Here is a 26,893-nt window from a genome sequence, read left to right as displayed (position 1 = left end):
TTAATATAAGTAGCTGAAGAACTCTGGTTTTCTTCCACATAAGAAACTCAGCAGCAATGTTTGAGCAAGACAGCCATAAAGCACCAGTGGCAGTTAAAACAGAGTCAAAAAGGAGGCTAATGTAATGTTTGTGATTCTTGAAATATTGAGAAATTTGAGAAAAAAATCTATGTATACTATGAACACATAGCTGAATGCTTCCAAAGAGTGAACATCTACTTCATGACTGGCTTAGGTTTTAAATTTTTTAAAAATTGAAACTGTTTTGGCAGGGTTAATTAATGTCAGCATGGAGTCCAGATACTGTTTCAAGTCAATATTGACTATAGCTGTCACATGACAGGGATAAAAAGTAAGATGATAACGTATTTTTTTATAAATATCAATTAAATATTTGATAGTCATATCAGTCTTGATCCAACACAAGAAAAATGTGAACAACTTGGCTGTGTCTGCAATGATTTCTTTAAACAGAGACAGAAACATTTCCAGAATCACAGCTTTCTCTTTATAGCTGTTATAGTGTAAAAAGTAGTCTGGCAGATTTGTCAGACTCAGAGAAAATGGGGCACAGACATCAGCTGGCCGGTGCTAGCAGGTTTTATTTACCTGACCAATACATGGTAGTTGGCAACTGTGTAAGCTCTTCCAAAGTATACCAGAAATCAAGGAAAAATGTGGTATTTTTGAAAGATGGAAAGAAATAATGTTCGTTATGAAAATATAGGGTAGGCTAGATATCTGCATCTTCAGCTCCCTCTTCTGCTTCACTGGCGCCGTGGGCCTGAAGGGCTTAACCCCTTTGTTTTGCCCTCGTGGTCACAGAAGCATCAGATTCCTCTGGACCTCAGTTTGGGAGGAAATCCTTGAAGCCCCCAGAAGTTTTGGTTCGTATGTGAACTCAATTGTTTATACCTATATTGAGGAGGTATTTCCAAATCATAGTCTCCAACATGCAGTTCTTTACCACCTGGATTCATTCATGACTCTCCCATGGCTGTAACCAAATGGGAGCAGCACGCTTTGGCAAGGTTGAACTGATAGAGGCTCTCTCCGGCTGAAAAGACTCCACGCTTCTCTAAGTCTAAAATTTGCGGCTTAGACATATCTCTTAGGCATGAAGACCCAAATTCTCTGCTAGCTTCTCTTGAGCCAGCTACAGCTAAGGTGTTGTTAGGAATATTTTCTGTAATTTTGGACATTTGGAAATGACTTTTCATGTGCTGTTCTGGACTTGCGTGTGTTTTGAACACTTACTCAAGTGAAAAGGCGCTTTGATTTTGGTGACGACAGTTGAATGAATATTCATGAGCAATTAAGATGTGCAGAGCAGGCCTGGTTTCATTTGAACAGCTAGGCAGGATTGATGGTAAGTATCCAGAGGTGGGAGGCTAATGCATTAACCTACATCAGCTCATCTAACCTCAGGACACCTAGTCCGAGTGTTTCTGCTGCACTGTAGCAGGGAACTGAAAGTAATTTTGTTGTCAAGAGATCTTCGATAAATAGGATGTAATTCTCAGTGGATATTTTAAAGGTAATACATGTGAATAAAACCAATGGAAAGGTCTCATCTGATGTTACCTGAATATCTAATGGTTTTGGAGTTCATCCTTTTATTATCCTCTCATTAGCATTTATCTATAGAGTGAAATATTTTAAATATTTACCTTTCTTGGTTTTATCTAAGTACCGATGTAAAGTAATACTAACTGACAATTATTTATTAATGCTTTGTTAAAGTACTCCTGTTGCTTACTGTTCTATTCAGTTATTATGAACAGTTTCTCAGGAATTGTCAGGAAGATAATATTTAGTCATCGACCTTTCACACACCCCACCCACTTTTAGGGTTATTTTTATATGGATGGTGTGGCAGTATTTGAAAAGATCTGCAGTATCTTCTAAATCAGCATATACACTGTTTATATAATCTTGTTAATCCAAAAATATGTAGAAAATGAATATTCTGTGCCTATATTCTTATGGACAAAACTTTCATCGATTTATCTAACATGCCTCATTCTGATGTCTTTGAATCTTCAACTCAGCCAGAAGTGGAGCTGGATACTCAAAACTTTTTGAGCAGTAGTGCTGAGCTCTGACAGTTGTTATCATTTCAGTCCCACTACTGCTCAGCGCAGTGATCTCACCTGTGGTACAAGCAGGGTGACATGAACCTGAGCTGCTGCAGGGGAGGGGGGTCTGCACAGGTCTGGGCTGAAGCTGTGCTTCCCTGCCTTCGCTGCCATAAATACCTTCTGCACTTGGAGCCACCTAGAAGGGAAACCACACCTGCCCAGGTGCGTCTGCTCCTGCAGCTGCATCACTGACTGTCTCGGGACAAGCAGGCAAGGTCTCTTGAGTTTAGCAGCTTTAAAACCACTGACCCTGAGCAGACACAATTTTCAAGGTACGATTTAAAGACAGTTTACCCAAGCGTGGTGCTAAAGAAACTTATTGCTCCCCGAGCTGCGGAGCAGCTCTGGGTACACTGGTCCCGAGGGCTTCATCCATAGAAATGTTCTGTTGCGCGAGCTGAGCTGGTGACCTGTGTTACAAAGTGAGGTGGCCACGGTGGTGTTTCTCATATAGTTTAATTTGGATGTAATTGCTCGCCATCGAGCGTTTCCTTGTCCCAGCACATTCAGACACAACATGCTGCCTTCTCAGCAGAGATTTCTATCATGAGGCAGCGCCAAGGCCACCCCAGGGCGATGCTGTGCGTTGTAACCGAGAGCAGTCAACCCAAAGGCACCGCGCGGGTGTTCCCTCGCAAGGCAGAATGGAGAACAGGTCTGAACGTTTTGATCAGCCTTTGGGAACAGTAATTACTCAATGATAGCCTCCCATAATTACTGTAATTAAGCTATAGAATACTTTTTGTTGCTAGGCTTTGCTGGGATAGCCTCGTTTATTCCCAGGGCTGACGCTGTTTTAGCCTTACGTTATACACCCGGTGAGGGAAAATGAACATAGCTTCTTAACAACGCAAATTTAAGGGCTCATTTATGTCCTCTGTTTGAAACAAATGAGTAGTAGTGAAAAGGGGAAACAGTGACTTTTATTATGCAAACCTTGTGCATAAAGCTTTACTTTTAAGAATTTATTTCCTCAGTGCCAAGGCAACTGTCGTTATCTGTTCCTTTCTGAATAGTCCCCCAGCCTGCTTTAGATAACGTCTGATCTAATGATAATGAATCTGTGCCGTTTCATTTCCAATTCAAGGAGTAAGCAAGGGAGAGTGTTGCTTTATAGGTCTTAACGACCTTAAAGCCCTTGGTAACCTTGATACTACCATAAAGAAAGAAAATATCAAGGCTGCTTGAATTTCTGACGGAGTGGATGTTACATCTGGCAGCGGGCCATTGCAGCGCTGCCAGTCAAGGCAGGAGCGGAATTGCTGACAGGGCAGAAGGCAGGCTGGATGCCCCTGCTGCCAGCCGAATCACGTCTGTCTAGGCGCTGGGAGTAGACAGTCGTTTGGCAGTAGGAGGATAGTACCATCTTTCCTGTGTATTAAGTATGAACTGACATGTAGTGAAATATTTCCTCTGTTTTGAGAGGCACCGTAACAGCAATGACTACAATAAATTACACAGGTTATGCAGATATTCTTGCAGTTCCAATTGACAGAAAAATGAGAGTTTAGGTAAACAAATATTTATGTATGTCATCTCCCAATTTATTCTTTGGAATTTGGTGAGGGAGTACTTGTGCAACTGAAGACATATTGTAGCGATCCTTTATTCTAATGTCAATCCAGCCAAACGGGAAGATCGTTTGTGCACAAAACTGGCAAATGCCTGTAACTTAGGTGAACAGCGATTTTCTAATGTAACTTGATTTAGCTTCTCCATCCGTTAGGCAGAGGGAGCTTCTGGATATTGGCTTAACGCTCTTATTTTGTAGTGAGGCCTTTGCACAGACCTGAAAAGTGGTGAGTAGTGTAACCGTTGGGAGGTAAATTTGGGCTTTGTGACGGGAGTAGTTGCTTTTCATGGGCACAGTCCTGGAGCAGAGAGCTGGCACCTCCTGGGAGCAGAGCCCTCATGCTCTTGCTTTACGTTTGGAATTTTGGCTGCAATTTCCAAAGCATTGTTGAAGTAGGGTAAACCGAGCGGAGGCCGAAAATACTTGATAGTACATGGCAAAGAAATAAAAGATACTAGAAAACTTACTGTTTGTCTTGGAAGAAATAATTACAGCACATTAGTCTAGTTTAATTAGTACGGTAATTTAAGTGACTTGTGTATTTTTGCTGTAATTACAGTGTCACCAAAGCTGCAAATCCTGTAGAAAAATAAATAAATCGTGCCTTATTGAAGCAGCTGTTTAGGCAATTATTGTGGAGCCAGCACTGGAGAGAGTGTGATTTAATCAGTGGAGCTTTCTAACTAGTATTGTGGTTTCGGATTTTGCTGTAATGATTCACAGTACGTGTGCACGGCTGCAAAGGAATTGTTCTAAGAAAGCGGAGCAGTAACGCATCCATGCTGGTCACATAGGATAGACCAGCCACATATGCTGCAGGGAACGGTGCTTGTATCCTTGGTGGAGCAGCTAGGAAGCATAAATCCCCCTGAATTCAGCAAGTTTTTTTTTTTTTATTGGCCCTAAAGCTTACTTGGCTGCCTTTGCAGGTGCTTTGTGGCAATGACCAAGGCTTTATTTAAGAAATAGGTATTTGTTTAATTATTTCAGGAATTGGGTAATGGAATATGTATTATTTATGTAACCTTTAAAATTACAAAGTGGGGTGGGGTGCGGGTGGGGGATTTTTCCTTTCCTGTATGGTGGTTTTCAGTCTCTTTGGAATGCTGGGAGTAACTGATACTGAAATATGAAGGTAATAACTCATTATCTTGATGTTGTACATGATTTTATACTATTCCGATTGGATCATTTTAAAAATTTCAGACAGGAGCTGATATCTGTGGCTTCTTCAAAGACTCGGAGTATGAGCTGTGTCTTCGCTGGATGCAGCTGGGCGCGTTTTATCCATATTCGAGGAATCACAATCAGAAAGGAACACGGGTGAGTCACAATTTTTTAATGGTTGTCAACAGCTGGGCCTTGGCAACACACACGTATAGAGCAGCCAGAACATCGCACAAGCTGGCCTGGCTCAAAAGAATGTACATTCAGAGCAAACTGGACAAGACAGAAACATGTTTGCCTCTTTATCAAACAAAAATTGCCTTTATTCATAGGCTAGCTGTGCTGTAGGGCTCCCCCTCACCTGGGAGGTTTTGTGCCCGCATAGGGGCTGCTCGGGGATTTGGGCCACTTGGAGGAAGCATGTGCTAAGTTTCCTTTGACTGAATCAAACGCCTCCGTATTTTTCCCAGTGTGGCGTTTTTATTTCAATGCACTACACTGACAAGACTAAAATAGAGTGCTTTTACGGCAAGCATACTTAAAGGAACAAAACTGACCTTGGTGCTCTCAGTCCTAATTGTCCATCATTATACAACAGACGAGAAAATGGAGCAGTGTAATAAGATTCTGGAGTAAGACTCGGCAATGTCTGTACTTTGCAAATTTGCCACCATCAGATATTGTACTTCTTTTAAGAGTAAAGGAAAATAATTGCCTAAATATAGGTCTGTGCTGGCTAAGGACCCTAGTGTAGAAAGCTGTAAAACAAGATAACTGGAAAAATAAAAAAAAATGGAACGAGCACTTCTGTTCCAGTTAAAGCTTCTGGTCTAGCAGAGTTGAGCTATTTATATGGCGTCTATCTAATGGATTAAAGTCTCCTTTTTAAAAACTGTGTGCTTTATCTTGCAGCGGCACACCTTTCGATAGGACTTTTAAAGCCTTTAAAAATGCAGATTCAGGGTTATCATGTTGTTTCCAGTCTTGCCCAATTTGCCAAGGTATTGTTCAATACGTTTAATAAAGATTGGAAGTGCTCCCTGAAATCAGTCATTAATGCTTTGGTCTCTTCTTGCAAGTCCTGAGTGCTGCCCTGCAGAAAAGAAGGGTAATAAATTATGTACGCTGGGATGTGTCACGCCTCTGGGACGTTTTGCATTAAACATTTTTTACACTACTTCCCCACCCCCCCCACCCCCCGAGGTTTTTCTCTCCTTTCCTCTTTCTCGTTCCCCTCTTAGGGCTGACAGTGATACCTACTGTTTTCTGTGTCACTGTGTCATTTAATTAAAGAATATAGAAATGAAGGTGCCCTAGTTTGGTGGAGAACTTTATTTTATTTTATTTTTTCTGAACGAAACAGTCCAGTTTGACTAACTGCGGTCTCTTTTCTTTCAGAGGCAAGATCCTGTTTCGTGGAACTCAACTTTTGAGGAGGTTTCCAGGAATGTGCTGAATATAAGATATACCCTGTTACCTTAACTGTACACGTAAATGTGTGATGCCCATGGCAGCACTATGATCTGCCCCATACCACATTAGTAAGTGCAATTCCTTTGAAATTTCCATTAAAATATTTGTAGCTACGACCCTCCTAACAATCATTTTCTCCTAGTTTCAAATTTTTCCACTTCAACAAAAAGGCATGGGTTGGAGACCATGAGCTTTCAGTATCAACTTTAACTTAAACAGCACTCTTACAACCATTCGTTAATCCTGCAGTAACTAAAGGAATTACAGTAACAACTCCTAATTAATCTGGGTAGCAAAACATGATAAATTCAGTCTAAAAACACCCCAGTAAGGTGACAGCAATTCAGTAGAAGATCATTCTATTTTTTCATACATAGGATGAAGATACTGGATTTAGGGGACAATTCCAAATTTTACCAGCTCCTTTGTACCATATCAACCTGCATATCAGAGGTAGATACATCCTTGCTTGGCAAAGACCTGCTAATACAACTTATCAAATTAACTAAAATGATAAATTTAGGTTTGCATAATTACACATATATATAAATGCTGCCAGTCCTCAGAGAAACTACCTGTATGATAATACTGGAGTTTTATGGCTGATTTTTCTTTTTGTTTCCTCCTAATGTTTTCCTTCAAATTGTATGGGCTTAGGAGGATGACCATGGGAGATCAATTGAGTGGTATACAATACTTTTAAAAACATTCTAACGTTGGATGAATATGTTATGTGATTAACTAAGGAAACTGAGAAAGAATCGTGTTTTCCATAGCTGAAAAAACCCGATGGGACTCACTGTGGCTTTGAATGACACCCTGTTTGCAGAAGGACAGCTTTATTGGGATGATGGGGTTCGCATTGGTATGTATGGTGCTTCTAGCCTTCATGAAATCCTTTTTTGCCGTGAGGATTGTCTAACAATTTCAGAGTGGGAACTCCAAGCTGTAGGAGAGTGCATTGCTTAGGCATCGCTTTGGAAAAGAAGCGCTGGTGGCTGCTTCTGCCTTAGAAGCTTTCAGTGTAGCGAGGGGTGTTGGAGGAGGAGCTTTGGGAGCACAGGGAAACGATGGATCCCGGCCAAAGCAATCGCATTTCTGGAGAACATACCTGAACATGCCTTCAGAGGCAAAACTGAATTTAAACCTTCAGGTTAACATTAGAGTAAAACAAAAATAAGTATCCTGATTTAAACTGCATAATACTATGATTTGTAGAATTAATATGCCGTTTAAAAGAAATTGTGACCTGGAACCTAAGGCAACAGAGATAACAAAGATTTGTCCTCAAGCCTATGGGAACCAGAACCATAGATTATATGGGAAGCTTTAACTAATTTCTTCAACATTACTGCATTTAAATTGTCTTCAGGTACGAGATACTTAAATGTCATGTATCCTTTCCATCCGGAATGTATTACCCTTGGAATAGCAATAAGCTATCACAGAGGTGGCTGCAAGTAATGCAGAAGAGGGTGGCATTTAGCATAATGATGTGTAGGGAAGTTTGCAGGATGCTGTTTGTGTACTTGGAGGGGCTGCTCATATGCTACTGGCTGTTAGCAGTGGCATTCAGAAATGATGGCTGTGTTTATGGAAGCCCGATGATAAATGAAATTAGCATAGATTCCAAGGTGCATCTTGCCAGGAGGCCTGTGATCTGCTTGTGGTAGTGCAGAAAGGCAAGAACTTGCAGTGCCCGTGATTACCAGCACTACTTTGCGTGCATTTATTGCTGAAGGATAGGATTGATAACAGCGATTTCAAAGAAGCATCAGCATTTATTGTGACCATGTGTGCCTGGACAGTGAACGAGCTGGATGTGGGAAAGCATTCCCATGCCTTCTTCAATGAGAAACGTTTTGCTCTTACTGGTCTTAACACCCTCGATCTTCCTAATGCTGTTTGTTTGCCGCCTTTTGTATCTTAGCTTTAAAATGTTTTTTGTTTAAAATTTTGTCTTGATTTAAATAGCACGCATACCAACAAGAAGGTACTTTATGCCTAAAAGCATGTGAAGTCTGGAAATAGAGAAATTTATGTATAGATACATACCACATATATGTGTATAGTATATGGACACAGTTATTGATTTGAAAATTGGATAGTTGCACTTCCATGGAAGTTATTGGCATGGGTTTCTGCCTGCATGGTTTGTGCCCATCCAGGGCACTACCCCCTCCTGCCTCCCCGGACCACACAGTCAAGCACTCCTAAAGGCAGCTGCAATAAATGTATAAAAGTGTGTTGCCTTTCGAGATGGCGCTTCTAGGGAGCATCTTTCAAACACGAACAGCGCTGCTGGGGCATTCAGTCTAGCCAGTCTTCTGGCAGAGGGAGACTGCCCAACCTCTCCTGCTGCTGGCGTGTTGCTACCCTTCCTTTGAGATTCAGTTTTCTGTTAAGTCTTAGTTCTTCCTCTCTTTCAGTAGGGAGCCAGGACTGTGTAAGCTGTGTACATAATCAAAAAGATGAGTTAAAAATGTAAAGAAAATGGGTATATTTCATTGTGTTGTTGACTTTTGGATATGGGGGGGAAAATCAAACTCATACCAAATTCATACACACAGTTGAATTACAAAATCTTCTGCGCTTTTTTTTTTTTTTTTTTTTTTTAAGTAAGGGAATGCCAACTCTAAAAGGGCTTCTGAATGCAGGGAAGGGATCAGAGACTTGTGGTCAGAAATCCAAAAAATCTATGCTGTTTGAACTATGTTTATAGTGATACAAACACAAAAGTAAAAGAGGAGAAATAAATGAACAATTAGTAATTCTGCCCTAAAGATCCATTGCTTTTTCTGTATTCAACAGAGATAGTGGCTTCTCGGTTTAGGTTACAAGAATTTATCTGTTTTATTCACAGCACCTGATAATCACCAAACTACCTTGAATTAGGCAAAGACTACAGTGTACAATCAAGTTAAAATGCCCGCAAAATAACATCAGCCATACCACTGACTTTCTCATTTAAAAAAAAAAAACTTTCATATTACCCCTTTCAACATCTTAAAATACTTTTAACTGAAAAACCATACCAGTACTGTTACTTCTTATGAAGGTATTATGTGTATAAAGCTGTCACATTTCAGTATTGTTGAAGGTCTCCATGTGATCTTAAACAGTATGACACTTCAGTGTAACTTCACCTTTCAAAACTGAGAACTGAATATAAATTCTGTGTTTTTTGAGTAAAATTTCTCGTTGATTTCATGTGTGCTAGATTTTGTAAAAAAAAAAAAAAATATACTGTTGGTGTTACCTGCATGGTTTGGGGGCTATAACTCTGCCCATAATTTCTATGTTTCAGGGCCAGTCTCATGTTAGCTACCATCAGGCATAGATGATCAACTTAGATGATCCTAAGTGGTTTGCCTCTAAGTTATAAGGTAATTCTTGCTTTGACATGTTTTTTTAAATAAGCACAGTCTAATATTTTGGGCTTTTTTGGGTGACAAGCCACAAAATTTCCTTTGGGAGTAGTCTTTCTTAAAACAGCTCCATTTGGAGATCTCTGTTCTCCTTTGGCTTGTAGCTGACAATGTCTTGTAAGACAATGTCAAAGCTATTATAGTGCAAGGAAGAGTCCTATTTTACAGTCAGGTGTCTGTTTTGAGATAAATATTGCTGGAATGCAGCTTTAGGACTTGAACCAGAAGTAGTACTAAAAGTGACCCCATATATTCTGAAGCTTACATATTTTCCTTCACACATAAAAAGATCCTGAAAAAAATTTACAGAAGACTTGCTTCATTGTACACTACAAATAAGTAAGACCCCATACCTCCTTTAAAAGACTATACTTACTTTAAAGGACCACCTTATCCTTTCTTTTAATCTTCCCTATGCCACAACAATGAAATTACTAGATATGACAAAATATAAGCATGCTAGCATTGGAGATCTTTGTGATGCTTCAGGGAGAAAATGTCATATTGCATTCCTAATCTTCAAAATGTTTTTGGTAAAATTGCTCAGCTGTGGGGCCCTTCATTACAGGAAACAGGATTTCAAAAAGAGTTATAAAAAAGCCTTCTCAGGCTAAACTTGGGTAAAGTTACTCCTTTGTGAAAAGATGTCATGTACTGAATTCATTAGCTTTCATATTTCCTTCATGATAAATTAGGACTTTTATGTGAAATTTTATATTACTATAGTAACGACTTCATTTGCTTTAATTTCCCAATTTATTTGTTCATCTTAAAATTAATTTGGGATACATTTTTGTGAACGCATATAATTATTATCAACTGAAATTAAACTCTTTATTCAAGTCTAGTAAAATTTATAGACAGTACAAGGTCATTCTGGTAGTCAAGCTATTCATTTTTAGGAGCAAAGTTTTCCTAGAGTGAGTGATGCATTCTTAAATCTGTGGAGTTTGTAAAAGATTGTGGCTTTATCAATACTCTTCCTTATATAACTCAGTTCAATATTAACTGTGAGGATAGGTATTTATCAAGGCCATGTAACACTGCTGCTAATGCTTTGGTTACTTAAGGGGTATTTCTTAGGGTGCTTTTTGCATGCTGGTCACTATGAAAGTAATTGCCAGCTCATCCTGGCGCCAGCATAACCCATAACTTTCCTGTGCACCCAAGGATGTTGCAGACACTCCTTTCCTCTGCTGGCAGCGTAGCAGCCTTGGCTCCTTATGGGTGATGCCTAAGCACCTCTCTTAAAAGTTATCCTGCTCTCAGGCAAAAGTTCCCAGAATGTTCTATGGCCACTTTTGCATCCTGTAGGGACACCGTTTTTAAACTACAAAAGCGATGGGATTGAGGGGGGGTTTGCCCCTTGGTTTTGGCTAGTTCCCTGTTTCTGTCTTTCCATTCTCTCTGTGTGTCTCCCCTGCTTTTTTCTCTTTTGAGAGCCATTGCCTACTGCTGATGTGCTGATGTTGTGGGCCACGTAAGTGTCTGACTCTGCAGATTGTGACTCTGTTCAGACCCTTGTGTGCACCATGGGGTCACTCGAGTGGCAAAATCATCTAGCTGCAGGCTAGACTGGGAGCTTTGCTCCCCAGCAGCCATCAGAGAGGAGAGTATTTCCCGGTCCCGGCAGCTTCCTACCCCAGACTGACTCAAAAGGTATTTTCTTCCCTGTTTGCTTATATTAAGTAATGGCAAGAGCCTGAGTCAAGGATTTTGTAGCGGCGTTGAAAGGAGAGGAGGCTGTATGAGAGAGCACCTTAGGATGGAAATAAAGTGGCCACAAGGTAATATACTTGTGCTGGGAGATTTGTCATGTGGAGAGTGTAAACACATCTTAAGAACAAGGTAAAACAGACAAACAAAATAAAAGAAAAAAAAACCCCAAACAACAAAACGCCCTAAAAAACACCAAAAAAAAACCCCCAACAAACCCAACGTATATTAATGGATAGAGCAATGTAAAAATGTATGGTGCTGAGCCTTGTGGTGACAGTGGTTTTAAAGAATCTCAAATGAGCTGCAAGATAGATAAGACTTCTAGTTAATGAATGATGGTGTTAATATCTTAAGGTGTGTCTTCCCTGAACACATGCAAGCTGTACCTTCTGATTTTTGGAGCTGCTTCTAATATCTTTCAGCTTCTGTACATTTTTTTGTGATGGTTGCAGTACCCATGATGTAACCGGAGTGTCAAGAAATAAACATTGGCAGAGAACAGCAGCCCAGCAAATGCTCCGCACCAGGTACCTTGGTGTTGTTTGCTGCTTCTGTCTTTGAACTGACTTGGGACTCAAGGAAGGATAAGCGTAGCTATGGAGCTCACAGAAGAAGATCCGAAGGACTGAAGAAGAGGATCACATTTTCTAATCTGGGCATCTGGAAGAGGGAAACAGAATTGCTTGGGTTGGAAGAGTCCTTTAAAGATCATCTAATTGCCCACACCCCACTGTAGGCAGGATCATCTTTCACTAGCCCAAGTTGCTCAGAGCCCCCAACCTGTCCCTGAACACTGTCAGGGATGGGGCATGTTCCACAAGTTCTCTGGGCCACCTGTGTCAGCGTCCAGGGACTGTCCAGGGTAAATAAGTAGTAACCTCCTACTGAACACACCAGATCTTCAGTGAGTAGAAAGCAATTCAGTTTAGCAAAATCAGTCAATGCACATGGATTTACACAGAAGGAAAGCCGAATGTTCTCTGCAGTGAATGTAAATACAACTCCCTCTGCAGTGTTGTTTGTAGAAGGTGTCGTGCACAGCACCTACAGAACGCTGCAGCCTTGCTGACCCCTAAAACATTTGTTCAATGTCTGGATATATTTGATGTTTTCATTCAGACTCCTACTTGAGGTTACAAATAACTGTAAAAGTATCACAGTTTGTTTGTTGTGGTGGTGGTGGTGGTGGTGGTGGTGTTTTTTCAAAAAGCTTCTAGCTATTATATTTAGAGAGAAAACCTTGAAGCAGGTATGATCATATGATCAGACTCTTTAAGGATATGAGAGATGTGTGTGTAAAACAGAAGCATCCAAGGGGTTTAATTAACATTTCAGGATTTCAGTGCTTCATCACAGCAATGCAAATATTGCCACTAGGTGCAAGGCTGCAGTTTAGATGTCACTGTGTAGGTTAAATGTCGTGGAGGGGACTGTGGTAATGGAGGTCGTATGTCTTTGAACTCTGAGATTTTCCACATCGTGAATGGTGTAAGCATGAGATGATGCATGATGCCTGCATGAGCCCGCCTGTCACTTATGCAGACCAGGCTGCCTGCTGAGTGGTTACTGAATTACCATATAGAAAGAGAGGTGTAAGAAAATTAGATTCGTGGCACTGCTGTTATTCATATCTTTCAGTTATTATTACAAATATGTGAATATCAAATATTCACCCTTTCTTAAAAAAGCTCCTAAGCCTTTAATCCTTTTGTTTTCTTACAATGAACTTCTATTATTTTTACTGCGGAAAATATGCAGACCCAAATAATATCCTGTAATAAAACATCTAAATACGTAAAAAGCTGGCGAGGAATAAGTACATAATAATGGTGGCTTTGCTTTGTTTCTTGCTTAGTAGCAGCAAGAAGCACAGGCGTTGTCTGGAGGACAAGGAAAGTCATAGAAACAGTCAGCAGACAAGGTTTGACAAAAAACGCAAAGGGTCAAAACATTGTGATTTCATTAAGTAGCTACTTTCAGAATTATATTTTTCCTCGCTCCAAAAGCTAGGAGAAAATCTATTATTTCAGCTTTTGTTCAATAATGTTATGGAAAGAAATATAATTGGTTAGGAAATGTAGATAATGAAGTTAGGACTTAATAAGGTGTGTTTTGAGTATTGTTTACTAACTGTGGTTTTTTATTGTTTCTAGGTTATTGTCTATATTACAACTCCATAATTTCACCTTAAAATACTTCATGTTGTTTTGGTTTGGTTTGTGGTGTTGGGTTTTTTTTTTGGTTTGTGTGTTTTTGTTTCTGTGGTTTTTTTTTTTTTTTTTTTTTTTTTTTTTGCTTGTTTGCTTTTTATTGTTCTTCTAACAAAGTGAAGACATTAACACTCATTTAAAAGCAACACCTACAGTTTCTGGCCTTTCTAGTTTCAAGAGGGAGTAAAAAATGTGTGTATGCAGCCTCACGAACCAAAAAAAGTCAGAGAACCTGGGTTGGGTTTTTTTTTGTGTGTGTGTTTTGTTTTGTTGGTTTTTTTTTTTGGGGGGGTGGTATTTTTGGTTGTTTGTTTTTAAATAGCATTAGAAAATATATCAAACACTACTTTGGAACTGCCTGATGTATGACTCAAGAACCTTTGGAGCTGGCAGGCTTTTGGGCTTCCTAGTGGTCTGTGCATATGTGTCTTCAAACCGGCTCAAGAGGGTAGTCATATAAATATTTTTCTTTTGGTGTGCATTTTGACAGCCTAAATACAGACTGAGGTGATTTGGGGTCTTAAATCCAAGAGTCTCTTTTGCCTATGGTGAATTATTAGACTATATGTGCTTTAGTTAAGCAGATACATATATGAATTTACTAATTTCCAGAAGGCAAAAATTGATGACTTGCCTTGGGATGTTTGAGACAGTTTTACCTCTTTTGTAAGGAATCAAAGGAAAGGGGAGGACTTTCTCTTTTTTAAAGATGTTTAATACCTGATGTATGCTTTTTTTGTTTCCTGAAACCAGTTCTCCAATTTTTCACCAATTAGGTTTTGTGTGGGGGTTGTTGGTGTTTTTGTTTTTGGTTTTTTTTTACTCAAAGCAATAAACTGTAATTTGGATATTAACCTTGACCTGTCCATGTTCAGAAAACATCTCTAATGTCTCAGATCTGCTAGTGGAAGATTTCTTTCTGTTAGTACATTTCAGATGGGAAGGAACACACACACAAAATCATATAAAGCTAAAGAACTTGAGAGAATGAAGACTTGAGAGTAAAACCTAACAGCTGTTCCTAGAAATAAGACCCCAAAACAAGCACCTGCAATGGGCTTTGTCTGTCAGCTTGTGACATGCCACATGAACAGTTCAGATTTAACACACTGCCAAGTTCCACCCTTCAATAATGCCCTCATTTTCTGGAAAGTCAGTATTTCTTGAAGAAGCATCTGAGCTCTGTTAGAGTAATTTTGCTAGCTGGCTCAAACCCTGAATTCAGATATTTGAGGAGGAATAAGTACTAATGAACTAAACCTCTCTGTTTGGGTGTTCTTCAGCTTTGCTATGGTGGGTGTTTTCATCAAACTGCAAATCAAGAATGCCTTTCCATGCTCTGCACGTTGCCTGAAGCAGAGCAGGAAGATCAGGGTTGCTGCTAAAGAGACTGTCTGACTCTTAAGAAGGTGAAAGAGGGGAGAGACAAAAAAGTTTAGGACAGGGTGGCACAGAGGCAGCTGTTGGACCTTATAGGCTTGCAAACACCCTCAGTAGGTTTCAGTGTGAATGTGTTACAGCAGCCCAAAGCTTCCTTGAGGGTGTGGGCAATATTATCTTGTTTGGAGCATCCTTGAGATGGCAGAGTAGAGTTGTGAGGATGTAGCTTAGGGTTACTGGTTCTACACTTTTGAACTTTATCTACCATCAGGAGCTAGCAATTAGCTGGAAATAAATATTAATTCTCTTTTTTTTATAGGCAGTGAAGTCTATCTTAAAGTTAATGGTCAGCTACAAATGACGGGTCCAAATCACTTGCTTGTAGGACGTGTTACATTTTTGATATCCCTCATGTTATTTCATTACAGCTTAAAAAAATAAAACCCAGACAATAGATTTTGATCAAGTAATGGTGTCAAACACATTTTGATACTTCCGCATCTTAATGCATGAATGGCCAAAGAAAAAATGTATTTTTTTCACAGTCTTGTAATTCCTTCCTTAGCTGAAAAGGTAGATAATAAATACTGGAAACACATAAGATTTGGTTCTAGTAAGACCTACAATTTGCTATCTTAAAGAACAGCAGTTATTCATTTACAGACATAATCAAGTGATTTATATTCATGATTATGGTTCAAACCATCATGACATTTGTTCTTTCTACATCAGATGCCTTCTCAGTTTCTGCTTTTTTTTTTGTTTACTAGGTATAAAGAAAAGAATGAGATGGTTTAAGTTTGGTGTGCTGTTTTTTATTAAAACCTTGTTATATCTCTTTTGCTCTGATTTCAGGTCTTCACAACTGAATCATCGCAAGCACCTGAAAAATGTGCACTGCACTAACTACAGTAAGATTTTATGAAATGATTGCTATATTTTAGAGATTCATAGCAAGTAATTTCCTCATTTGCACTGAGCTGCAAAATTTCTTCCTCTTACTATACAATGTATGTTCAGTTGGAATTCTTATCTTTGTAATCACTGTCATGACTTGTACTGGTCTTTAACTTGACCTAACAAAAATTCATAAATAACACTGGTATTCAATTTTACGCTATGTTTGTTACCTCTGCCATACTTTTTTGGCTCAAAAGTGCTATTTGAATGAGGATAAAAGCCCATGGTTTAGACATGCTGAAACCTCTTTATCTACAAAAAGATAGTGTTTATACGATGTCTAATTGCATTGGTTTTAAAGAAACTACATATACTTTGAAAATTAACTTCAAACATGTTCTAATTTGCCATGACAATGAAATTATTCCATTTACATTATTTTTGTATCTGGTTAGTAAACAAAACCAAAATCTTTTGGCTGTTCGTTACTATGACAGGAAAATTACTTTTGTCTGAAACCAGGCTCACAGTATCTGATGTTGAATTGTGAAGTACTTTGGGAAAATGAGACAACTTTGGCTGAATTCAAATTCTTCCTTTCCAGGGTCTTTTTTGGAGAAAAAATGTTTGTAATGCATTTGTGAGGCTTCCCACGTTCTTGTCTTGCTTGGTCGGATTTGCATTAATCTGAGTTTGGTGTCTGAAGGACACTTCAGAGCAGGTACATATATTTTTTAAATTATTCTCATTTTTTCCCCATGAGTTTTCTTGATCAGTTTCTCCGTACAATTGATTCACAGCTGTAGTTTGTTTTGGGGTTTTGTTGCTTCCCACCCCCCCTCACCCCCCCCCCCAAACACAAGAATCTTCTGTCCTCTTCAGCAGCCTATGATGTTGCAAAGCTGAACAACAGTGTGCCTTCATGCTCAGATTTGGAGCTGTGATAAAAATTTTGCAGGAAGCTCTGGTAAGTCTTCTGTCTAGAAATTTCAATAAAAAGATACCTTACACTAGTTTTCAAAGTTCCATTCTGAATACTGGGTATTGAAGCTTAAAAAAGAAAAATTATGCCTGTGGTGTGGTGTAGAGGAATTTTAGAAGGGTGAAGGCAGGTTAATTAACACTGATAACATACAGCTGTGGGCTGGCTTCAGGGGCGGTGGGTTGGCTGATGTGGATGATGTGCAGCTGTGGCTGGTTCCTGCTAAGTAGTTAAATAGCTGTAAGGGGTATGGGGGGAGGAGCTCTGAAAGAAGCAGAGAGGAGAGACAGTGCCCCCAGATGTAGGTGATACAAGGAGAGGCCCCAGGAGAAGAAAGGGGCCTGGATGAGGAGATGCTGGCTGGAAGAGGAGCCCTCAGAAGAAAGAATCTGGACATGGCAGAGGCAAGAAGCAGGATGGACTGGCCTGGAGAGGGTGAAGAAACAGCATAGACAGTAGATGAACTTTTGAACCCTTGTGGGTGATTGGTGGCTGTGCCAGGGCAAGGTGCAGGAACTGCTTATTGAAGGTAACCTGATATGTGATGGTAAAAGCCTTGTTGTAGTCGGCTGGTTTTGATAGTGCTGCAACATTGTGGTATTTAATTTGTTACAGCCATTAATGAACGTTCTGAAAGTGTTTTCTTTGCAGTCCATCTCCTTACTAATCTTAACAGGCACTGGTAGAGCCCTGGAGGGTGGTGGTGCAGCAAACAAAGCTGTTCTGTGAACCACATTGCATATTCCAGGTGTTCACTGCAGTCTTGGAGAGTGCTAAAGAACTGGTTAAGGTGTACACTGAACCTTCTTTGCATTGAATTCTACCAAACTTATATTGCTTGGCAGTGTTCTTCAAAGGTCTGAGAACTTTATTCAGGTTTCTGTTTACACATGTACTAAAGAAAATAAGGTACAATCTGTAAAGAATAAAGGGGAAGAGGCATCAGCCTAAATTTTCTTTTGCTCCTGTTTAATATTGCCAAGGTAGTTTAAGAGTTAAAGATACTCTTTTTGAATTAAGAAGTCCTAGTCTTCAACCTCTGTTTCAGCACTGTATATTATATTCGGTGTTTATGTAAAATAGAGAAATAATGCTGAAAACACTTAGTCTTTTCTCCCTGTGAACATAAGAATGGGAAAAGTGTAATTATAGTTTCTGTTACCTCTCTGTATGGGCTGGGATTGTTCTAATGGAGTTTCTAAAACCGGATCTTTTTCAGTATGCACAGGAGCTGTGCTTCTGGCTTTGAAAAGTTGTTTGTGCTCTGGTAGAACACTGAAACAAATCTATGATTTCAGTGTCAGAGGAAGACTTGGGGGACAGGAGTAACATTCATGTGATCTTCTTTTTATTTGGTGGTGGAATTTTATCACCGGGTTCCCATGAGCCCTTTAAGAGCTGTGCTGAATTTGGACCAGTTTTCTGCTTGCGTGCATCTGCCTCGTTAGTTTGCCAATGTGTCCTGAAATTCTTGGGAGCAAATTCATCACCACTATAAAACCACTTACAGCAGCAGAGTTACAGGGGGAACAGATTGAGTCTCCTGCCAACAACCTGTTGTATGATATAGAATCTGAGACACTCACCAAAATGTTGATTTGACCCAGTTTAACTTTTGCCCAATTAGGATATTTGCTTTATCTCAGGAAAAGTAAGTTATTACTCAATGTATGCAGGATCTGTAATGTTCAGATATTTGCAGATGCATTTAGATATAAACTGTAGTACAACTGTGTTCATATTGCCAGGGAGGGACTTGTGCATGGTCTCCCTGCCCCCATACCTGGGACAGGAGCCTGAGTGCAGAGGCCTGCAGTGCTCCTACCAGAGCAGGTGACTGGGGACCAGCACCTCAGGTCACAGACCACAAGGCATTTGTTTAGTAGGGCATAGCAGCCAGAAACTTCAGGGTCTGTAAAGCTGTCTGGGATAACAACCCAGTGACTCCTTGGAGAGGCTGGGCGCTCCTCTGTTCTCTAAGTAAAAACTCTATATGCCACTAATCAAAATAATTCACTTAATGTGACCTCACAGTGACGTATATGTTCTGCTGAGGCCCAGCAATATTCTGTTCGCACCAGAGTAATGTAAATGTGTTCAGATGTGAACTACGTAAGTTGTTAAAGGAGAATCTTCTCATAGCTCGAACTGAAGCTTTCCTATCATTGTCTGGTTTTGTCTCATGTTGTGTCTTGGTAAGACTGTTATCCTGCTTTCATCTAAAGACATTAGAAGCATTCACAGAATTATTTTCATCTTCATTACCCACATGGAAAAATCATGAAGCAAGCAGATGATGAGTGCATAACAATTAGCAGCTGACAGTAAGCTAATGAGTAGCTGACCTGGGAGTGTAGCGCAGACCTATGGCTCTTTGTACCAAACAGTCACTTGTGCTTCAGTACACAGAAAGGTGACAAGGGCTGATCTCTCCCTCTTCTGAAGGAGCAAGGGTGGCATCTGTATTTCAGAGGAGGAGACCTCAGTTGGCAGTTGTGTTGTCATATGCAGAAGGCAAATCAAGATAGTTTCATTTCCTGAGGCTTGAGAGATGAGTCTTTGAGCACAGGGCTACCAACTGCTGTTTCTAAAAACTGCTTAGCCTTCTTCCTTCCTTGAATATGACCGTAGCTGCACTGAAGAGCTCCCAGCCTGCTGAACTGGGATTGCAGAGTTTTTTCAGGCATATAAATGTCACTTGTGGGGAGCACAGGAGTGTGCCCCTGTTGGATCTGTAAAATGGGTGTCCTTTCATGACAGTTAATTATTTGCTTCCTGGTTGAACTGGTAATCAACAAGGAGCTTTTTGCAGGAATTAAGGACTCTAAACCGTAACTTAAAGTAAATGTTTGCTACCAAAACACTAAAACCCCAAATCTTGTGAAACTGTAGAAAAAGCATAAGCTAATTCTTTTTTCTAACATGGTCCCTTGGCTGAAAACTCAATTATTAGCACAACTGTCTGGGTGAATACGAACTATGACAAGCTAACAAGTTTTTCAAGTTGAAAGTGAATTAAAAATGGACCTGTTAAAAGCTAAGAGATAAATGCTGCTTTTTAAATTATGACATTTTGAACAGTACCTAATTTCCTAGCTTGTTTTCCTACACTATTCTCTACAGTCTATCTTATACTCCTGGGCTTCTAGTAATTCTTCTTACCAGCTGTCGGAAACAAATCAGCTTTTAATTCCTGGAAACCAAAGCAGGACACAGCAGAGACCATGCTGTTCCTGCTTTTGATTCAATAGAGTTCTTGGTTGTCTTTATGGTCTCTCAGTGTCCCTGACTGAAGAGCCTTCCCCATTCCTCCTCCTTGCAGTTCGATATCACATCTTGACCTGAAAGCCTGATGTTGATATCCTTTGTAGACTAATGAAAATATACTTAGCTAGGGAACCTGCTGGTTAACCCTCTTGTGAGACCTTTTTGTTCAGTGCTTTTACACTCTCAAGTTGCATAGAAAATGTTCTCTAGGTGATTGATAATATGTTTGTAGCACTGTGAATTCAGGAAAGCACTTAAGCAAATGGTTATATTGATGGCAGGGTGATTGCAGACATGTTTAAATGAAACACATGGCCATATGCTTTGCCAGACTGAATACTTTCCTGGAACAGTTAAATGAAGATATAAAACTTGGAAAACAGACATATATCAAACAAAACCCCCAGGCCTCCCAAGCTACTGATATCTTCATAATCCATGTGAAACCATTATTTCTCAATATGCACTCATAATGTAGCATATTTGGCAATATTGAGAGGGATGTTAGAATTAAATTTCCAGAGTTTACTTGCGCACGTGAAGACATACATGATGTTACAATGAAATGGAGAGGGTGAGGTAGCTAAATAACAGGCTGCTTTTCAAAAACAGAGTCATTGAGAGTGGTGACATTGATTTGTGTAGAGATGGATGGTTACAGAAAAGCCCTAGTGCTCTATGCGTGTGATTGATTTTCTTTCTTTCAAGTGCTGACTAAGGAATAGAGGGCTATTCCCTTTGTGCTCAGAGAGGACACATCTAATTCCTGCACTTCACAGTCGGAGGTGAGATATTGAGAAAACTGAATAAATTTATGAACAGTTCAAAGCATACAAGTGGCACTTCTGAGCTTTTTTTGTCATTACTGACAAATAACTTGTAAATACTTCAATAGTATGAATTGAAAGCTTTCCTTTGGAAAATAAGGATTTAATGATAAGAATCTATCTGTTGTGAGAAAAAGACTAAACCCAGTTATGTATGAAGATTTTATATTAAGACCATTATTGAAACCTCTTCCTCATAAACTCTTTTCTATATTAATCTTTCATCTTTTTCTTCTGCTTTTGACATTTATTTTTAGTATCTCATGAAATCTGTTTATATTAATATTAAAATTAATACCTTCTAATTCATTCCTAAAAAAGCTTGAATGGTCATGAATTCAATTTTCTCCTGCAACTATTTCAATAGCTCTTTTCCTCAGTCAGGAACATTTAATGATTTCTTGTGGTACTAAAAGCAGAAATGGTAGACAAAGAATGTGAAGGTTCCATGAATGTTCTAGTAACAAAGATATGAAAAAGAAGACAAAAAATGTTTAGTCATGCAACATAGATAAGGTTATTGACATTTTATGGCTGCTTTTCTCTCATTTGCAGAATCAGATGCATCATATTGAACCAAAATATTATTTATTAACCAGCCACTCCTTGGCTACAATAACCACAGTATCTGTTTCGTACAGTTTCTGCAATCTGCCTGTAATTACGTATGTACCTGCCATTGGTAGACTGGTTAGCAAACAATGCAATGAACTGATAACAGCAAAGGATAAAGCATCAGTTTTAATGTTGAGCATTACAATCGAGAGCAGCAGATGAAGCAGGCAGAGGAGCTTTAAGGTATGTCATTCCTTCTACTGCATCCAAGTTTCTGGAGATTTTTGCCTCACTGCTGAGTACATATTACAAAACAGAACTTACCTTTATAAATTATAAAGCCTTATTTTCAAAGCCACAGGTTTTAGGGGAGACCATGAGAAGGAATGAACTGAAATGCAACATTATAGCTGGGAGGGGGTGGGGCTTGGTGACAATAACTGTAGTAAAATTCTGGTTTTCAGAACAATGAACGTTGCTTTTTAGGACTCTTAACTGACACACATTGAGCCAATGTTAAAGGGAACTCAGGAGAGGAACTGCTGGAGTATCATTTCCTCCTCATAAAGACCAGGCCTTTAAGATGTATGCTTTTCCATGTGCAGTGTGGTTGCAGGCTTTAAGTACAGTACTCCTTGCAGGAGTAACAGTAAACATAGTATTAAAAATGGCTACAAATTTTGATGTTAATGGAGAAAATACAAAAGCTTCTTTATTAATCACTAGCCTGAAAAGCACTGTTATCTAAGTACTAGCTTTGCTTTTCTGGGGAAAGTTGATGGGGCATTTCAGATATCTGAAAGGGTACTGGTGGGCCTTGGAGATGGAGGAAATCAAGAAGCTGTCTACCTTGTCTGGTCTCCCAGAGGACCCTTCTTGTTGTGGGGTTGCTGAAGGTCAAAGAACAGGTGCTGGTTGCTACCACAACAGTACATCAGTGACACTATTGCAATGATTGAGACTCCCTGATACCCTTTCATCAGCTGGAAAGGCAAGGAGTGATCAGCAGGGCTCGCTCACCCAGTCCCATATGGCCAGTTCAAAAGTCTAATGGAGAGTGAAAACTGAGAGTAGATTACTGTGGCCTGAATGAAGCCGTGCTGCTACGGAGTGCAGCCATAGTGGACAAGCTAAGGCTTTGTTATGAACTGGAGTCAAAGGCAGCCAAGTGATATGACACAGATGATATCGCTAATGCATTTTTCTCAATCCCTTTGGTAGCAGACTGCAGGCCACAGTTTGCTTTCATTTAATGCACCTGGAATTAACTGCCCCAGGGGTGGAAACACAGCCCTACCATTTGCCATGGACCAGGCTGCACTGGAACATGGTGAAGCTCTGAAACATCTGCAATACATTGGTGACATCATCATATGAAGCAACACAGCCAAAGAGGTTTTTGATAAATGGGAAAAAAAATTAGTCCAAATCCCTCTGAAAGCTGGTTTTGCCAGAAAACAAGCAAAGGTCAAGGGACCTGCAGAGGAGATCCAATATTTTAGGAATAAAATGGCAATGTGGACGTCATCAAATCCCAATGGATGTAATCAATAAAATAACAGCTATGTCTCCACTAACTAGCAAAAAGGAAACACAAACTTTCTTAGGTGGTGTGGGTTTTTGGAGAATGAATATTCTGAATTGCAGTCTTAACCATAGGCACTATTGCACAGGTTATTCTCATGTGAAACATGCTGCAATCAAACAAGCCAAGTGATTAAAGCCTCTTTGGTATGGAGGACAATGGCTTCAACATAAATATGGGGAAGCTGGGCAGGCTGACTATATCACACTCCCACAGACCTGTCAAGTTAAACACTGTGTGCTTACAACAGTGGAAGCAACCACCAAATGTCTGGAAATATATACCGTGCCCCATGACACTGTCTAGAACACTATCCTGGGCCTTGGAAAAATAAGCCTTATGGTGACGTGGCACCCCAGAAAGACTTGAGTCAGTTAATGGGATTAATTTTCAAATCAAACCCTTAGGCACTGGGGGCTAAAGCGCATGGCATTGAGTGGCATCCTTTCTCACGCACCAGCTTCTGAGAAAATTGAATGACGTAATGGACTGTTAAAGACTGCGCTGAGAGCAATGGGTGCTGGGAACTTAGGGTGCAGATTTAGCACAAGTCACCTGGTTAGGCAATACTTCAAGGGATCTGCCAATCAAGCTGGCCCTGCCCATCAAAACTTTTACATACTATAGGAGAGGATAAAGCCCCTGCAGTGCACACAAAAAGTATGCTGGGGAAGATAGTGTGGGTTATTTCTGCATCAGGCAAAGGCAAACCCGTTCATGGGACTGGTTTTGCTCAAGGACCTGGGCACACTTGTTATAATGCAAAAGGATTGGGAAGTCTGATGTGTACTTTAAGAGGATTTGGTTTGGGGTGAGAATATCCAATGATGTGAATTCATGATGTTAATTGCCATATAATACTGTATGCCATCAGTACGGTTTCTATATACCATATCAATGGTATTACAGTAAGAATTACCCAGATTGCTGAAGAATGAATTCTGATGAAAGCAAGCCAAGTTCGGCAATGATAGAACCAGATAAATGCAGTGGTGATGGAATCGCAACTGGCTTCCGCATGAAACAATCTAACACCGCACACGATCTCTTGTGCCCTGCAGGACAGTTATGATAAATGGAGCCCAAAGTCTAAATGAGCTCAGCAGACATTTTAGAGGGATGGCCCATAGGTTAGGAGAATGATATCTGTGTGTATCTATCAAGAGACAGGAAAGGCAGTGGTGATTAATTGGGTTGTATTGGAAAGTGAGGTACCTGGGCTTGACTTAGATGGTATAGAATAAGGGGTGGGTGTTGTCCTGCTTTCAGCTGGGATAGAGTTAATTTTCTTCCTAGTAGCTGGTACAGTACTGTGTTTTGGATTTAGGATGAGAATGATGTTGCTAACACAACATTTTAGTTGTTGCTGAGCAATGCTTGGACTAAATCAAGGACACTTCAGGTTCTCATACTGCCCTGCCAGTGAGTAGGCTGGGGGGGTACAAAAAGCTGGGACAGCTGGCCCCTGCTGGCCAAGGGATATTCCATACCATATGACATCATGCCGAACCATAGAACTGTGGGGAGTTGGCTAGAGGGTGACAGCCTGTTGCTTAGGGACTGGCTGGGCATCAGTCAGTGGGTGGTGAGCAACTGCATTATGCATCACTTTTTTTTGTGTGTTCTTTTATCAGTATTATTATTATTTGTTCTTTTGTTTCTGTCCTATTAAACAGTCTATCTCAACCCATGAGTTCTAACTTTTTTCCAGTTCTCTCCCCCACCCCACTGGGGGGGAAGTGAGTGAGCAGCTGCCTCGTGTTTGGCTGCCTGCTGGGTTAAACCATGACAAGCCAGTGTTGCTTTTACTCTTCCTTCATTCCTGTGGTTGTGGGATCTCCATGAACAGGGGGGTGCAAGTGGGTTGATGAGTTACACCTGGAGGAAATGGGAGGCAACCATATACAATAGACTTAAACTGTTATTTCACACATGCACCAACAAAAAAAAAAAGTTTCTTCTAAAGTTGTTTTTTATTCCTTTGGGTCATCATTAAAACATGTAGAAGCATTTTGATAAACCAGTGTGATGCACATGTATTCCCACACTTTCTTGCTTTAAATAAAAAAACCCCACCATTTCTATGTATTTTTAAGGTTGTTTTATAAGGTTAAATATTCTTAACCAAATGCAAAATGCAGTAGCAGCTGTCAATGTATCTTGATCTGGATGCTGGAGATTAGTTTTAATTAGTTTTATTGCTGGTGCGCAGTTCAGTGTTCGTGGTACGGTGTTGGTCTCACGGGGCCGAGCAGCTGGCTGTGCAGCCAGCACAGCCCCTTGGCGCAGCGTGCCTTGCTCCTCTGTGCCTCACAAACAGAAGTAATACTGGAAAAAGACGGCTTTTACAGAGCAGTTTAAGGCACTGACTCCAGTGACGTACGCTTTCTCATTTCAGTTGTGATTTCAAAAGCTACCACTGTACCAAGGGCTTGTACACCTGATAGATTCTTCCACTTTACAAATACGTAACTTACCCTGCTACCGTGCCTTGGCTTTCCCATGTGTCATGAGCATGCTGTCAGAGCTCATTAGAGGTTTTTGTCAAATAAGACTTTAACAAATCAAAATCCTCCTTTAATAAACAGAATAGTTGATGTTTATTCTTAAAAAACAAACAAACAAACAGCAGAACAGAACACATAGTAAAACAAAGAAAGGGGAAAAAAGCGGGGGGGGGAGGTAAAGGATTTTGTTGGTTGGTTGGTTTTTTCTGTTTCAGGCATTTCAGTAGCATGTAAGAAACTCCATAGTTAATCTCGGGAGAAAATTGATCTTTGTGTATAAAGTGGGTTTACATGGAAGAAAATACATTTCGCAGTGATTGCCCACTAGTGTAACACTGCAGTAACCTGTGCTGTGTGAACTATTCTGAATTTATCGTTAAATATGGTTGAATAAATAGGAGATTTATTGCACGTAGCCCTTGAGGAGTGTTTTGTTTAAATGCAGGGATTAGGGGGCATGGTTTAAAGCCTGAATCATTTATTAATTTTGCTAATTGAATACATTAGTACTGTAATTCATGAGTTTTCAAAGCTGTTCCTTGTGTTTTCCTTTGACTAACGGTGTTTCCCTGGGTCTAGATGGGCAAGAGGAAGTTCAGTGGGCTGGAAATCACACTGATTGTCATCGTCTGCCTGGTGACAGTCATAGCCTGTGTCCTCATTGGGCTTTTAGCATCAGGAGAATCCGGTGTCAAAACTACAGGTAAGTAGCTGCTGCTGGTATAGAACCAGAGCAAAAATCCTGGGTGGGAACTGCTCAGCTCTGCTTGGTGAGGTTGTTGTAAATGTTGCAGAGCTTCAGGAACTACCTGTTGGCATCATTTCTGTCACTGATTCAGACTTTGCAAGTACATGGACGTTCATGTGAGGAAAAAAAAAATCGCTCTAAGCACTGTAAAAAAAAAAAAAAAGTAAAGTTATGACTCTTAGCGTTGCTATGATGTTCTTCTCATACCCAAAGGTGAATATTGGTCATTTCTTCCTGCAGATAATATATGTGAAGTTATCAGTTATGAACGTAATAAATAGCGTAACTCAGAATTTATCGTCATGGTAGCAACTTTTATCCCTTTCTCTAAAGGCTGGACTTGTTTTATAAACATATAACTAGCATGATAAAATTTTTGAATATTGAAAAAGAACACTGAAAAAAAAAAGAAAAAGGATCAGGAGACTATG

At 39.9% G+C, this 26,893-nt stretch overlaps 2 protein-coding genes across 3 annotated transcripts in view; both read left to right on the top strand.

Moving 5' to 3' along the window:
* LOC308072535 (sucrase-isomaltase, intestinal-like) overlaps positions 1 to 13,927 on the top strand; it is a 29,285-nt gene extending 15,358 nt beyond the window's left edge. For both annotated transcript variants that reach the window (XM_080409559.1, XM_080409558.1), the window contains one exon: positions 4,921 to 13,927. In XM_080409559.1, the coding sequence (XP_080265685.1) occupies positions 4,921 to 5,229 (309 nt within the window). In that variant the 3' untranslated portion in view covers positions 5,230 to 13,927. The remainder of the gene's footprint in view (positions 1 to 4,920) is intronic.
* Positions 13,928 to 13,979: 52 nt separating this feature from the next.
* SI (sucrase-isomaltase) overlaps positions 13,980 to 26,893 on the top strand; it is a 65,173-nt gene continuing 52,259 nt past the window's right edge. Inside the window, exon 1 of the mRNA XM_080409560.1 lies at positions 13,980 to 26,417. Within this exon, the coding sequence (XP_080265686.1) occupies positions 26,294 to 26,417 (124 nt within the window). The 5' untranslated portion in view covers positions 13,980 to 26,293. The remainder of the gene's footprint in view (positions 26,418 to 26,893) is intronic.

This window comes from Falco punctatus (assembly GCF_963210335.1).
Source record: "Falco punctatus genome assembly, chromosome: 13".
Lineage (NCBI taxonomy): Eukaryota > Metazoa > Chordata > Aves > Falconiformes > Falconidae > Falco > Falco punctatus.
The sequence above is the reverse complement of the archived record's forward strand: the minus strand, read 5'-3'. Positions and strand labels throughout refer to the sequence as shown.